The following is a 14,348-nucleotide window of genomic DNA, read 5'->3' as shown; positions in this document are numbered from 1 at the left end:
CCTGTATGGGCCAGCTTTCCAGAGGCTGCACACTTGAAGCTAATCAGCCACCTCCAGCCAGGATAGAATTTGTTAAACCCCTACAATTAAAACATATTTTTGATTTCACACTGGAACCATAGTCCCTCAGGGAACCACTTAGCAAAATTCACTTAAAAAAAAAAATAACACCCCAAAAAACTATATATCAATGTATGAGAAACGTATGGAAAAGTATACCAATACGTGTACAGCCTGATGGATGTTCACAAAGCTAACATACCTCACTAACCAGCACCCATATCAACAAGTAGAACATTACCAATACGTACCTCTGAAGTTACACTTATTTAATCCTACTAACAATCTTGTGAGGTAGATTATATTACTATATCCATTTTATCATTCCTTTTTCTTTTTAATTTTTTTTTTAACTGACCTGGAATCGAACCCGCAATCTTTAGGTATACGGGACGATGCTCCAACCAACTGAAACACCCAGTCAGGGCTCCTGTCTCCACTTAGAATACGAGGAAACGGAAGCACAGACAGGTCACAAGGCTAAATATTGTTGACCAGCATTGGAGCCTGGAGCTGCCCATTCCAAATCCAGTGCTCTGGAGAAGAAACAGGTTTAAAGGTGAGATGGAGAGTTCAGTTTTGAACGATGCTGGGTGGGCGCCAACTTCCACGGAAACTTAATTCCGGGCATCAGAGCTACGAAAACCACCGTAACCCAAAGCCCGCACCCCGGCCTCCCGCGCCCCCGCCGGGGGAGCGCAGCCTCCAAGCGAGCAGTGTTCACCACACTTGAGGGCGCTGTTGCAGCTGCAGGCGCGGGAGTGCCTTTCTGTTGTCGCGAGGTTTCCCAGGACCCAGGAACGCAGAGGTCAAAGGTCACGTCGACAGCGTGCCCCGCCCCATTTCATACGCCTAAGTTCTCGCGCGAGTTGCACTTCCGCCCTTTTGGCTCTCTGAACAGCACCATGGCGGTGGGCAAGAATAAGCGCCTGACGAAAGGCGGCAAAAAGGGAGCCAAGAAGAAAGTGTAAGTGGCGACTGTCGTGGCTCTCCACTTTTTGGGGTTCTGTTAGAATCGGCGGGGGGGATCTGGGTCGCGGCGTGGGCCGGATGGCGAGGATGCCGGTCGGATTGAGCTGGCCGTGCCGGGTTGGAAAACTCCCAACCGCGGCCTGGCGGATGTGGGTGCTGCGTCGCGGCGGGCCGGCTGTCTTTCCCCCGGCCGTCTGGGCCTGTGGGCGCCTCTTTGAGCCGGGTGGCCGCCATGACTCCGGGGCTGGCGTGTTCCGTATGTGGGCTCTCGGGCCGCTTAAGTTCCACAGGTAATGGATGCCACTCCAAGAGCCGGAGTTGAGGAAGGCACTCTTGTCCACCCAGGACCCCCACCGCTCCTCTGATTGGGCCGGGTGGAACCTGGGCCCTCCCGGTGGGCCTTTACAAAGAGCCTGGGTTACCAATAGGTGTCTTCCTGTACCAGTCAAGTTCAGGAGACATGCATGAGTTTTGGGGGCAGTGCTGCCTGTGGTGGCAGGACCGACAGGGGTGGGAAGTGTGTACATTGGTGGCGAACACTGGGAAGAGCTCGATTGGCACGTGCCCTTCACCTCACTGGGAGGGATAGAATCGTGCACTGCAGTGTTTACGGGCTAGTTAGCCTTTTCAAGTCATTAGAATGAGGAAAGTAAAAAAGTCAAGACTTATGTGATCTGCGATAAAACTTGAGGGTTGTTTTTTTTCCCCCCCAAATACAGGGTTGATCCATTTTCTAAGAAAGATTGGTATGATGTGAAAGCACCAGCTATGTTCAATATAAGAAATATTGGAAAAACACTGGTTACGAGAACTCAAGGAACCAGTGAGTATCTTATTCTTGGTTTGAATTTTTTTAAATTGGTCTATAGGTCCTGTGGTGGGAGGCTTTATAAAGAAATGTCAACCCTTGTTGGCAGCTTTGGCCCCTGTTGTGCTTGTTTTTGGCACAATACTTGTAGAAGCAAATTTTAGAATTTTGAAGGAAGTGTGCATGGGTAGTTTTGAGCTTTTAATGGGCCCTGACAATAAGTCATTGGTGTCTGTGTGGATTTGGTTAGCAAAAGTTAAGGCGTTTATATAATTTACCATTAACTTTCTGAGCTTAACTTTATGCGTGAACCTTATCTTTGTTGGCTTGACTGCTTATGTGGTTGGTAAAGTTAATAAGACAATTGATTCTTGTTTTATAGAAATTGCATCTGATGGTCTCAAGGGTCGTGTTTTTGAAGTGAGCCTAGCTGATCTGCAGAATGATGAAGTTGCATTTAGAAAATTCAAGCTAATTACTGAGGATGTTCAGGGCAAAAACTGCCTGACTAATTTCCATGGCATGGATCTTACCCGTGACAAAATGTGCTCTATGGTCAAGAAGTGGCAGGTGAGAACAAAAGTTCCTCAGAGTCATGGTGTCATTACAGCAAGGAGCATATCATACAGTTGAGGTTTAAATTTCACTTTAAAACCTTGATATTTTCTTGCTTGCCTTGGACTTTGGCACCCGAATTTGAGCAACAGCAGTGAGCAAGCCATCGTATTTATTTAAATTGAGTTCAAGATATAACATTGGATTAGTGCGGGGGTTTTGCTGCACAAATTATCTCCATGTTTTTAGTTTTGCCTGTCTTCAGAATATCTTTGGACCTCAAAGCCTAGTGGACTTTAAAGTGAGAGGGTGGTTTGGGCTAGTCTTGATTACCTCTGGCAATATAGCATAATAGGAGTAGCATGGCCTCTAGCGTGGAGTTGAAATCTTGGCTCCATTTCCTTAATTTCTTTATCTCTAAAATGTAGGTAAGAGTGTCTTCTGGAGTTAGGGTGAATTCCACATTTAGTATAGAGCTTGACACACAAGCATTTAGTAAATGTTAGTATGATTATTATAGGAAATGATTGCATTGATTCAGATGCCTCTGGCTAACCAGTTTGGGGATATTTTGTATATGGGAATGAATAATGACAAAATGTTTTGGTCTCAGATGATACATACTGATTATACCATTATCGTTTATTTCTGACATTTTTCTAAGGTTATATGGCTGCATTTCTGGGAATATTTTAAGGTCCTTTTGCTATCATTGCATTATATTTATTTTTTAAAACCAAGGTATATTTACAAAATGCATACGAGGTGATTCAGTTTTTGTTTTTGATTTTTAAAATTAGGCAGTAATGTTACTAATGGATTTTTAAATTGTACTTTAGCAGTGAAATTGAGTATTTAATTCTCAGCATGGTTTTAGTTTGGAACAGGACATTTAAAAGTATGTTCATTTAGTGTTAATATTTTACTTATTCAGAACACTTTTTATTAAAAGATGGAGTAAAGACGAAACCGGTTTGGCTCAGTGGATAGAGTGTCGGCCTGCGGACTGAAAGGTCCCGGGTTCGATTCCGGTCAAGGGCATGTACCTTGGTTGCAGGCACATCCCCAGTAGGGGTTGTGCAAGAGGCAGCTGGTCGATGTTTCTCTATCATCGATGTTTCTAACTCTATCCCTCTCTCTTCCTCTCTGTAAAAAATCAATAAAATATATATTAAAAAAAAGATGGAGTAAGTGTAGATATCCATATTATAGAGTCTCTCATAGAACTTATTTTCCTCTAGTGTTGCAGAGTTGTACAGCTGATTGAGTTGAGGGGAAGAATGTTAAAGGCTGTCATGTATTTGTAAAGTGTGGGTGTGGGTGCTGTTGCCAGTAATGGTGCAGATAGAGAGGAAAGGAGGGGGGACTGTTGAGAGGACTTATTTACCTGGATATGAAGGATAGTAAGAAATTTGGTAAGTTCACTTCAAGGAAGTTAATTCTGGAATTTTTATGTGTTTATACTTGATATTGTGTGATGAATACTTGACCTTCCAGCTTTTTATGTAAGAATTTGAGGGATGAAAGTTGATCACATTAAAGCCTGTATATCTGACAGTATCTTTTTTTCACTAGACCATGATTGAAGCTCATGTTGATGTCAAGACTACCGATGGTTATTTGCTTCGTCTCTTCTGTGTTGGTTTTACTAAAAAACGCAACAATCAGATTCGGAAGACCTCTTATGCTCAGCATCAGCAGGTTCGCCAAATCCGGAAGAAAATGATGGAAATCATGACCCGAGAGGTGCAGACAAATGACTTGAAAGAAGTGGTCAATAAATTGTAAGTTTCTTTTTCATCACACAACACAGCCCTGAATCTCTGATTAACCCTCAGATGAAGGAAAGCATACTGGTATAGGATAAGGTGGAATCAAACCTGTGTTTCTGTCTGTAAAACAATCTAGCTATATCCCTTGAAATGAAAGCATGCTAAGTGCTCAGTAAATGTGATTTGGTTTCTTTATCCTTTTTTGGATGAAGCTAATTCATGGCAATTAGTAAGCCTTAAAGCACAGAAATGCTTGCCTTAGAAAATACACTGAATAGACAAAACCCTCCCCAACCAGTAATGTATGGGAATAAGTGATGACAAAATGTTTCGGTCCCAAATGACGTCCAGTGATAAAACTTAAACATTTTTCTGATGTTCCCATGCAGTTGGCTAAGAGGGTGTAAAGAAAAAGGCATAAGGCTTGGACTCAGCAGGCTCAAATGTGGATTAACTAAGGGGAGAGGGGCTCCGTGTAGATTGATTGTAATCTATTGTTACTGGTTTGCAGGATTCCAGACAGCATTGGAAAAGACATAGAAAAGGCTTGCCAATCTATTTATCCACTCCATGATGTCTTTGTTAGAAAAGTCAAAATGCTGAAGAAGCCCAAGTTTGAATGTAAGTAAAACACTGGATCCCTGGAAAACATGTGGCCAAATAGCATTTTTTGGTGTTTGTTTTTTTGGATGGCAAGATAATGGCTTTTTTTCTGTCATGTCTACACAGTATTGAAGGACCAGTTTCAAGATATGGTATGCTATAACAATTTTTTTCTTCATTTTAGTGGGAAAACTCATGGAGCTTCATGGTGAAGGTAGCAGTTCTGGAAAAGCTACTGGGGATGAGACAGGTGCTAAAGTTGAACGAGCTGATGGATATGAGCCTCCAGTCCAAGAATCTGTTTAAAATTCAGACATTTAATGGTGACAAATAAAAAAACCTATTTGTGATATTTTATTTCTGATCATTTAAAAAGATAACCTTACAGCTTGGTGACTTACATTCTGAATTGATGGTAATGTGAACTTTTCTGTGCTCTTCTGTGGATTTTATCTATTTCTCTTAAGTAGCTGGGAAAGGATAGTGATTATTTTAAGCTGTAGTTATCTGGAGGTGTTAGAGATGGCTAATAAAAGAAAACCGTTTCTTATCATGGCTTAAGTTTTGATGGTTTTAAAACCATCTGGAAAGCTTGTTAAAACTTTGCAGGGCCCTGCCCCTGGACTCCTGAAGCTTTCATGGAATGCTGATGCCCAGGACCACTTTGAGAACTTCTGTGACAGACTGACTAATGGAAAGAGCCAATTGGCTTTTAGTTTTTAAACTCAAATGCTATCTCTTTCCTGTAGCTTTAAAATGCCCCACTGTGCACGTGCACTGTGAAGCTGAACTCGGCTAGAGAAATTGATTACTGGTGTATTAATAAGTGGCCATTTCATGTAGTCCACTATTCAGTCGTTACTCCTCCACTCAGTCTGTTCTGTACTCTTCCTCTTTTTAAACCTCTTACTTGCACTCATGATTTCCATGACTTCCACTTTGCCATTTATGGGTGTGTGCACATTTTCTGCCTTACTGAATTTTTTGGACCACTATCCCATTTGAATGTCGGATTTCCCTTCCTCCTGCTTAATTAAGCTCGTTGCTCCAGCAATTCTCACCGTTGTCAGTATTCCTTCTACCAAACCCCTTACAGCAAAGCCAAGAGTTAACCATGCTTTTTGTATCTACTTTGAACCTGCTGCAATTGGGCTCTCTTCCACACCACTCTAAGGAAGCTGTTGCTGTCAAGATTACCATTGCCAGTGGTTCATTCTTGGCCTTTCATTTTACTTGGCTTGACCTCTATTATAAAGTGATATTTGGTAGTTGATAACCTCCAGTTTGTAACTGTCCTTCAAAATCTCTTAAGTTTTTCTCACATTACTGGCTACTCCTTTGCTAGTTCATTCTCAGACGTAGGCTTACTCCTTGGACATTTACCAGTACTCAACTGAAAGTGACGTGGGAAAATGGGTCACAAGATGCTTCTACCTCTGGAGAGTTTTTAGCCCATCTGTTGCCTCTATTGACAACTCCAAGAATTAGATCAGTTTAAACTTGCTAGTAATGAATAGTCTGGGCTTAGAATACATAGGGGCAACTTAGAGACCTACTGCTCCTCCACCCCCTTGGACTTATTCACAGTCTGGGAATCTGAAGAGAATGAGGTCAATGCTACAAGTTGGCTATATCTGTTAACTTTGAATCTTAATAAATAATAGCTTTAATGTATGAGATTATAACCTCGTTAGATTAATCTGGCTGATCGGGGAGCATGTGTAAAAATTAGAGGCCTGGTGCACAAAATTGGTGCATGGGTGTGGTCGGTCCCTAGGCCTGGCTGGCGATTGAAGCACAGCATCTAGTGTGGAAGGGCAGGTCCCAGTTGACCTCTGGCCCCCTGTGTGCCCCCCACTCCCTGAGTCACAGTGCCTGAGTCCCTACCCTGAAATGGCTGTGAGCACAGCCGGATGCGCGGGTCAGGGCACAGCGTGGGCTTCTGGGCCACCCAGTGGCCCTGCATGGAAGCCAGTTGGACAGCACGCTCTCTCCTTCCCAACCTTGCAGACTGGCTCCTGTGCAAACCCACAAGAGCCCTTGTCCTGGGGGCTGTGGCCCGGCGCACCCAGAAGAGCCTGTGTGGGTGCGTGAGAGTGGTGTCCTGGGAGAGGGTAGTAGGAGAGTGCGAGCAAGCTTGGCAGATACCCTGCACTCTCATTGCACCCCTGCCCCCAGGTAGCTGGCAAGAGGTTGCAGAGCATTGCAGACTGCCGTTTGGCGCCGCCCCCTGGTGGTCAGTGCACATCATAGCAAGTTGTCAAACTCCAGGTTGAAGGACTACCCAAGGGGACAATTTGCATGTTAGGCTTTTATTATATAGGATTCTAGTTTGGCCAAGAATGTGTCATGCAAAGAAGTAAATTGTGAATAGCAGTTAGCTGTAGATCCCGTGTCCCTGCATGCTCTTGTTGGGTATGCCAAGACTATAGTTCTCTGCTCTTTATCTGGGCTATTCCTCAGGGTTGTATTTGCGTCCACATGAGAAACCTTGAGGGATGAGGTAATGTCTCCCTCTGGAAAAAGAGCAGACTTGTTTCCACTTAATAGTGGTAAATCTTAGTGTACCTCTTCTGTAATGCAACCCACTGTGATGGGCCCTTTACATCACTTCCGTGGGACTTGAGGGGAAGGGAAACAAATGAGCTTGAAGCTCTGATTACTGCTTTTGCAATGAGTAATAAAGCCCTTTTTGAGTCTCGTGTCTTGCCAGCATCTATGAAACTGGCAGGCTGACTTTTTAAGCTAAGTTGGATAAAATGTCCAAATGGCCCATTTCCTGACACCCCCTCCCCAATTATTTTGAAGAAACATTTCGGCATGTATCTAAAATGACTTTTAAAAAATAATATACATGCTGCTGAGGTGGGCACTCATGATTTCTTGCCCAGCCAGTATTTCTCAGTGGTTGAGTGTTGACTTAGGAACCAGGAGGTCATGATTGGTTGCCAGTCAGGACACATGCCTGGGCTGCTGGCTCAATTCCTAGTGGGGGGCGTACAGGAGGCAGCTGATCAATGATTTCCATCTATGACATTTTTACTTCTCCCTCTCTCTGAAATCAAAGTATTTTTTAAAAATATGATTTATTAAAGAGGAAACAACCAGTCATTAACTCTAAATTTATATAATTCCTTAATATAATTCCAGTCATACCAATTTAATGGGTAATTCTTTACTGGATATAATGTGATAAGCAATGTAAGTGTGAAAGCTATGAAGGGTAGCTTCCTTTTACTAAGAACATGAAGTCAAAAGAATTACTGCAGGTGTCATTAGCTCTTAGAAGTTTATTTGCAGTACTGTAATTGTGTTGTATGAAAATATTACCACAGTGGTGGAAACTGACAATACAAATAGACTGACAAAATGTTGGTAAGGATATGGAGTAACTGGAACTGAAACATTAACAGTGAGGTATAAAATGGTATAGCCACTTTGGACAAAGGGCAGCTCTTTTTTTAAAAAGTATATTTTTTAATTGATTTTAGAGAGAAAGGAAGAGAGATAGAAACATCAATGATGGCCGTAGCCAGTTGTTAAGTGGTTAGAGCATCAGCCCTCTGACTGGGGTTGTGGGTTCAATTCCGGTCAAGGGCACATACCTGGGTTGCAGGCTCGATCTCTCTGGCCCCAGTTGGGGCATCTGCAGGAGACAACCAATCTATGTGTATCTTCCCCCCCTCCCCATTCTCTCTAAAATCAATGGAAAATAGCCTTAGGTGAGGATTAACAAAAAAAAAAAAAAAGGAAAGAAACATCAATTATCAGCTACCTCCTGCACATCCCCCCTTGGTGATCTAGCCTGCAACCTGGGCATGTGCCCTGACTGGGAATCAAACCGTGACCTCTTGGTTCACAGGTTGACCCTCAAACACAGCCATGCCAGCGGGGCATGTTTGATTTTCTAGGTAATCTGTATATATAAAAGCCTAAGCAACCAAAGGACTAAACGACTGGTCTTTGGTCAACTGGTTTCTATGACAAGCACTGACCACCAGGGGGCAGACGCTCAACACAGGAGCTGCCCCTGGTGGTCAGTGAGCTCCTACACTGGGAGTGCTGCTCAGCTGACTGATGGGGGCCAGACGCTGGGCTCACGGCTGGCAAGTGCAGCTGCAGCGGCATCAGCCTCTCCCATCTCCACAGCAGTGCTACTGAGCGGCGGTGGTGTCAGGCACAGCGGGGCCAGGATGAGCAGGAGCAGCGTGGCGCCCCGCCTGGGCTTGGGCTCCCCCCGAGCTGCCTGCTGCTTCACGTACTACTACATCCCTCGGGGGATGTCGGACTGCCTGTTTCGGCCTGATCCCCACAGGGCCAAAACTGGCAGTCCAACATCCCCCGAGGGGTCCCAGATTGTGAGAGGGCTCAGGCCAGGCTGAGGGACCCCACCGGTGCACGAATCTGTGCACCGGGCCTCTAGTGTAAATATAAACTGTCTATATAGAACTGAGAAGCTGAGCAGGAATTTTCTTGAGTGAAATTCAAGGCATTAATTTATTCATTGTAATGTGTTCTAGTCCTATTATATCTAAGAAGTTAAAGTTGTACAGGCCAATAAAACAGATCAATTATATTTGTTTAACTGCTAAAGAGAAATGTACCACTTCAGCACAACAAATGGATAAAGTACTGAATTGGTAAATCAGTGGAGCTAGGTTTTGCTTTAGGTTCTTGTCATTACCTGTATGGCCTTAGGCAAATCATTTAACCTCTGCAGGTCTAGCTCTGGTCTGCAGGCTCTCCTCTGTGGTGTGTAACAGGATGAACTTGCCATTAGATGAGAGGCCCCTAGATGGTGCTGTTGTTCCGAGATAGGCTTTGTATTTTTTTCCCCCTCTATAATTACAGTGAAGTAAAAAGGCATAGGTTAGAAAATGATTTCCTATTCTGGAAAAATGCACTGTTAAGAGTTCATTCAATGGAATTCAAAATGGCAGTGAATTATAAGTCATATGCATGGCCCACATGCATCTGACATTAATTAAAAGGAATAAATCATTAACGATTATACCAAATATCTCATTATACCATGCCCATATAGCCATCAGTATATTTTTAGGTATATTTACCTAAGCCTAAGATACTGAATAAAAATGAAGTAATTATTAAGAATATTGATGTATAAAAACCCTATATAAAAAGAAAATTTTAAAAAATACTAGTTCTAATAATGATGATGAATGCACTGATACTTGGAATGTTTCAAATTGTATTCAAAACCTGTGATTTCCATGAACACAATGAAAGATTATATTACCACTCCAGCTATGTAAGCAAGGGCATCTTTTAATGAAATCTGTCTTTGTGTGTTTAAACAGGTAATCAAAGGGTAAGAATAATATGGTAAATGAGTTCTCTAGTTTTAATAAAAATTTTTAAAAAAAGGATTTGGAGATTGTACTTGGAGGAGGTTTGGATGAACAATATCAAGTTTTTCACTTAAAATTCCCAAAAGGAAAAATAATACATTCCTATTTTTCCCGTATGAAATTCACAAACTATAAAATTATGCTGAATATACAGAATAAGAAAGTATCTATGAAAACCTGTACCAAGCTACATTTTGTCTTGTCACTTGAGTGAATAATAAATGACAAGCAAAAACTGTACCATGACAAAGTGAAATGACATAAAAACTGCAAATTTTTGTTTCAATAAAGATTGTTGTCAACAAATTAAGAAGGAAAGATATTAGATCTCAGTGTATCCAAGATGGTATTGCTATATAAGTTCCCCATCCATCTAAACAATCAACCTTTATTAATATTATATTGAGCAAAGGGCTGGTGTCATAAAGAGAAGATACCATTTCCATTCTCAAAAAACAGTCTAGTCTGAGAAAAGGACTTTGAAAAGTTCAGTTTATTATAATGTCAAGTAGATTTACAACTATTGCACTTATCATTCTGCTGACTGCCAAAATTTAAGAGGATATTTTTCTCCAATAAAGCTAAGTTTCCATGATTTTTAATGTAAGATGTTAAAATTACACAGGCAAGTATGTATACCTCATGTCCTTTTCCAGATACACACCCTACTTCTTATTATACAGCTGGCTGCAAATGGGAGTTTAATTGGGATAATGCTTTAAGTCCCATTTCTCTTGAAATTACTTGAGTAAAATTTGACACGAGTTTTCTTTATATTTCTTCTTTACCCAAAACATGTAGAAGAAATAGCCCCCATATCAATTATAACCACATAACTGGCAGATGACTTTTAATCAAAGACGAAGTAAATAACTCTTCCCTTAGAGAACACCATCTCATGTTTGACCATTAGCTGCCTAATTTTTTGGACAATGGGAAATAATAATAAAAGCTAAAAAGTGGCCCTGTCTATGAATTTTTTCTTAAAAATCGAAGAGAGTCATGAACATTGTTGGGAAAGTGTTTCACATTTCCAATGAAATGCTATTCCATTGATCTGTTTGGAAGATTGTCTTTAACCTATTTGGCTTTAGCCCATAAACTATAATTGATTCAGTTGCATAAAGAACTGCTTTTATCTTAAGCATGACATGCATAACAGTGGATATAGCAGGAAAATGTGTTTTTTAAAATTTTTATTTTTTATTTACTCTAATAATTGTGAAGGGATGAGCTGGGGGAAAAAAATAGTATCAGCCTTCAGTCTTAAATTATTTTTCATTTGATTATATCGGGAAGAAATGAGCTGTGGGGCTTGGCATTGTTTTTCATCTTAACAGTTACTCTGTATTTGAGATAATGTGATTCATAATGTATCACTATAACAAGACACAGCTTTTACATATTACTGGGGTAACACAAAGAAAATGAATTTTTCTTTGGGTACCAGTAATTGTCAAAAGAATGACTGCAGATTCAGAAAATGTGCTTTATAACAACCCTGTATAAAGTATAAATGGAGGAAAGAAGTAAGTACAGCAAGTATGTGGAAGGGTTAGTCATATTAGCAAGGCATCTCAGGATGGTTTTGGTTCATTTAACTAAGATGCTTCAAATTTTAACCCCCTTCAAATTCTTGGACAAAGGGGAAATACTTATTAACACCAGAAGCATTTGGTGAGCATGAGCTGATTCACCAGGTTCTTACACAGGCTCCCACTAGTTAATGAACTACCCCCTCCTGAAGCAAGGATTTGCCCTGATAATAAGGAAAATGCGCTCAAGCTGTTAGAATTAATTTGAATATCACAAATGAAATTTAGATTATCAACCATGTCTTGATGGTTACAGCATGTAGAATATTGAATGTCCTCTTTTTAAACTAAAGTAAAAAAGAAAAAAGAAGCAGCATGTTTAATTGACTTTTGCTGATGAAAATAGATGTTGAAGCACAGCTTTTGCGTGTAGGCCCCTTGTGCTGCCATGTCACCAGGCACTTTCCCTGGGGGAAGTGTTTAACTGTCTTGCTCATCCTGCTGATGTTTTCCTTGGTAGAATACTTGCTCATTGATTTTCATGTGTATGTTTCTACTGTGATGAAATCCAGACATTTTTTGCTTTCAGAAAATTCTAGTGTACCATTACAGCATAGATATTTCTTTCAGTTTAAAAAATAGTGCAAAAAATCATATCTGATAGTCGAAGTGATAGTTCTTGTGCCAAGGGACACAGTCAAGCTTCACCTTTAGCCGACTTGTAAAACCTGAACATAGTTTTTGGGAAATATTCCAGATTTTCCCATTAGTTCTCCACTCATCCAGTCATCGTCTACAGATTCCAGCTCTGTAATTGTATCTCCAGCCTGTAAGAAGACAGGAATTGGAAATAATTATTAGTTTCTGTTGAGTACAAGCATACTAGGCAGTATCTGGAGAGGCATGTATTCTCTGACTTGCCGACAGGATTAAATGACATACCACAAAGATAATCTAACCTAATGATGCCATTCCTTTGCCATTGTCACCCTTGTTGCCCTTTTATTTTTCTTCTGTATTTTGTGCCCCCTAAATTCACTCCTAATTTAAATTCTTCTTTAATAAATAACAATACCAGCTATCATATATATGTATTTGTGTGTGTATATAATTTACTAACAATATTATATATATACATATATATATGTATAAGCACACACACACACCCCTCACTCCCCATCTAACAATTATTTATTCAGCACCCACTATATTTCAGACACTGTTATTCTAGAGTGGGGAGACAAATAAATAAGCTGGCAGAGAAAGAAAGTGTGGGGTTGGTTGCTATCTCATTAGAGCAGCCGGGGAAGGTCCCATTGAAGGTGACATGTAAGCAAAGACTTGGAGATGAGTGAGCCATGTGCTTACTCTGTATGTCTTGTCCTATTTTATGTACTTTATAGGAATTCATATACACAACAGAGCAGTCCTAGAGAGATATTTGTATAGATTTCCTTAATTTAAAGAAAAGGAAATTTAAACTCAGAGAGATTAAGTAATTTGCTTAGTGTCCCATGTCCAGTTAGTGGTAGGGACATGACTCAAATCTAGTGTGATTTCAGGGCCCTTATTGCTAACCATCAGGTAACATGGCTACCACATTTTACAGCGGACTCTTCACTTAGAAAGGCTTTTACTGTAATTGTCTTTTTTCCACATCCTGAGCATTTTGTACTGTACATTTACTCTTCTACATAATGGTATTCTCCGCCATTTGGTTTAGTCCATCCTCCCTGGCCTCAGTAGCAAATTTGCATTCTTTCCTGTCTTAAAGAGCTTCACTGACCCAGAACACTGATTTATTCTCATCAGCACAGTCAAAGGGACTGTGTATCTTATTCATGTGTAAATTATAACTCCTCAACAGATGACATAATTTTTGAAATTATCTCCTGGAACTATTTTGTTCTTTATTGTTTCTAACCATTTCTTAGAATCTGGATTTAAGATTCTATAATGGTCCAAAATGACCCTGGCTACTTGAAAGATTATCAGGCTAAATGGATTTATTTGTAGCCCTAGTACATAGCCCTCTGGAAAAATGGTTTGATTTAAGGCCTTTCTTTATGGAAAATGGAAAGGAAAAATTCTGACTATCAAATGTCATTAATTTACTTTACTCTGCTAAAATCTGTAAAACTTCCTGCTACTCAAAGTTTCCATTATAAAAAGTTCCTTCCGGTTCCTAAATTATAACATAATGGCTGATTAAAACTATTTTTCTTAGCTCTGTTCCATATATACATAGTATGTCAATTTTCTGAGGGCTAGCACACTTTTAAAAAAGCTTTATCTACAAATATTTTGTGGATATTTATTAAAATATTAATGGTCAATACTGAAGGCAGTGCAGAATCCCTTAACTCAAACCTCTAGAACTATCTTGCTTAGATTGTAAAACAATGACCACCTATTTTCTTTTTTGTTTGTTTGTTAATCCTTATCCAATCATATTTTTTCTATTAATTTTTAGAGAGAGTGGAAGGGAGGGAGGGAAAGGAAGGAAGAGAGAGAGAAACATTGATGTGAAAGAGACACATGGATTGGGTGCCTCCCACAGGCGCCCTGACCAGGGCTGGGGATGACCTTGCAACCCAGATATGCGCAATTGACTGGAATTGAACCCGTGCCCTTTGGTATGTGGGCTGACACTCTAACCACTGGGAACACT

The 14,348-nt window shown here is 40.6% G+C and overlaps 2 protein-coding genes and 2 non-coding genes across 6 annotated transcripts in view; 3 read left to right on the top strand and 1 right to left on the bottom strand.

The window, feature by feature from the left end:
- Window positions 1-919: 919 nt before the first annotated feature.
- RPS3A (ribosomal protein S3A) lies at window positions 920-5,122 on the top strand. The gene is made up of 6 exons (XM_008144032.3): window positions 920-1,027; window positions 1,752-1,855; window positions 2,223-2,410; window positions 3,971-4,179; window positions 4,679-4,788; window positions 4,955-5,122. Exons 1-6 carry the CDS (start codon window positions 966-968, stop codon window positions 5,074-5,076), a joined length of 795 nt encoding a protein of 264 aa, XP_008142254.1. The 5' UTR covers window positions 920-965; the 3' UTR covers window positions 5,077-5,122.
- Window positions 2,978-3,051, top strand: LOC114233521 (small nucleolar RNA SNORD73). Its single transcript, XR_003619663.1, has one exon. It is a non-coding gene; the product is annotated as a small nucleolar RNA SNORD73 (small nucleolar RNA).
- LOC114233518 (small nucleolar RNA SNORD73) lies at window positions 4,477-4,547 on the top strand. Its single transcript, XR_003619662.1, has one exon. It is a non-coding gene; the product is annotated as a small nucleolar RNA SNORD73 (small nucleolar RNA).
- Window positions 5,123-10,617: 5,495 nt separating the features above from the next.
- Window positions 10,618-14,348, bottom strand: part of SH3D19 (SH3 domain containing 19) — a 170,792-nt gene continuing 167,061 nt past the window's right edge. For all 3 annotated transcript variants that reach the window (XM_054717691.1, XM_028151642.2, XM_054717690.1), the window contains one exon: window positions 10,618-12,504. In XM_054717691.1, coding sequence (XP_054573666.1) covers window positions 12,388-12,504 — 117 coding nt within the window. In that variant the 3' untranslated portion in view covers window positions 10,618-12,387. The remainder of the gene's footprint in view (window positions 12,505-14,348) is intronic.

This window comes from Eptesicus fuscus, chromosome 6 (genome assembly GCF_027574615.1).
Source record: "Eptesicus fuscus isolate TK198812 chromosome 6, DD_ASM_mEF_20220401, whole genome shotgun sequence".
Taxonomy (NCBI): domain Eukaryota; kingdom Metazoa; phylum Chordata; class Mammalia; order Chiroptera; family Vespertilionidae; genus Eptesicus; species Eptesicus fuscus.
The sequence above is the reverse complement of the archived record's forward strand: the minus strand, read 5'-3'. Positions and strand labels throughout refer to the sequence as shown.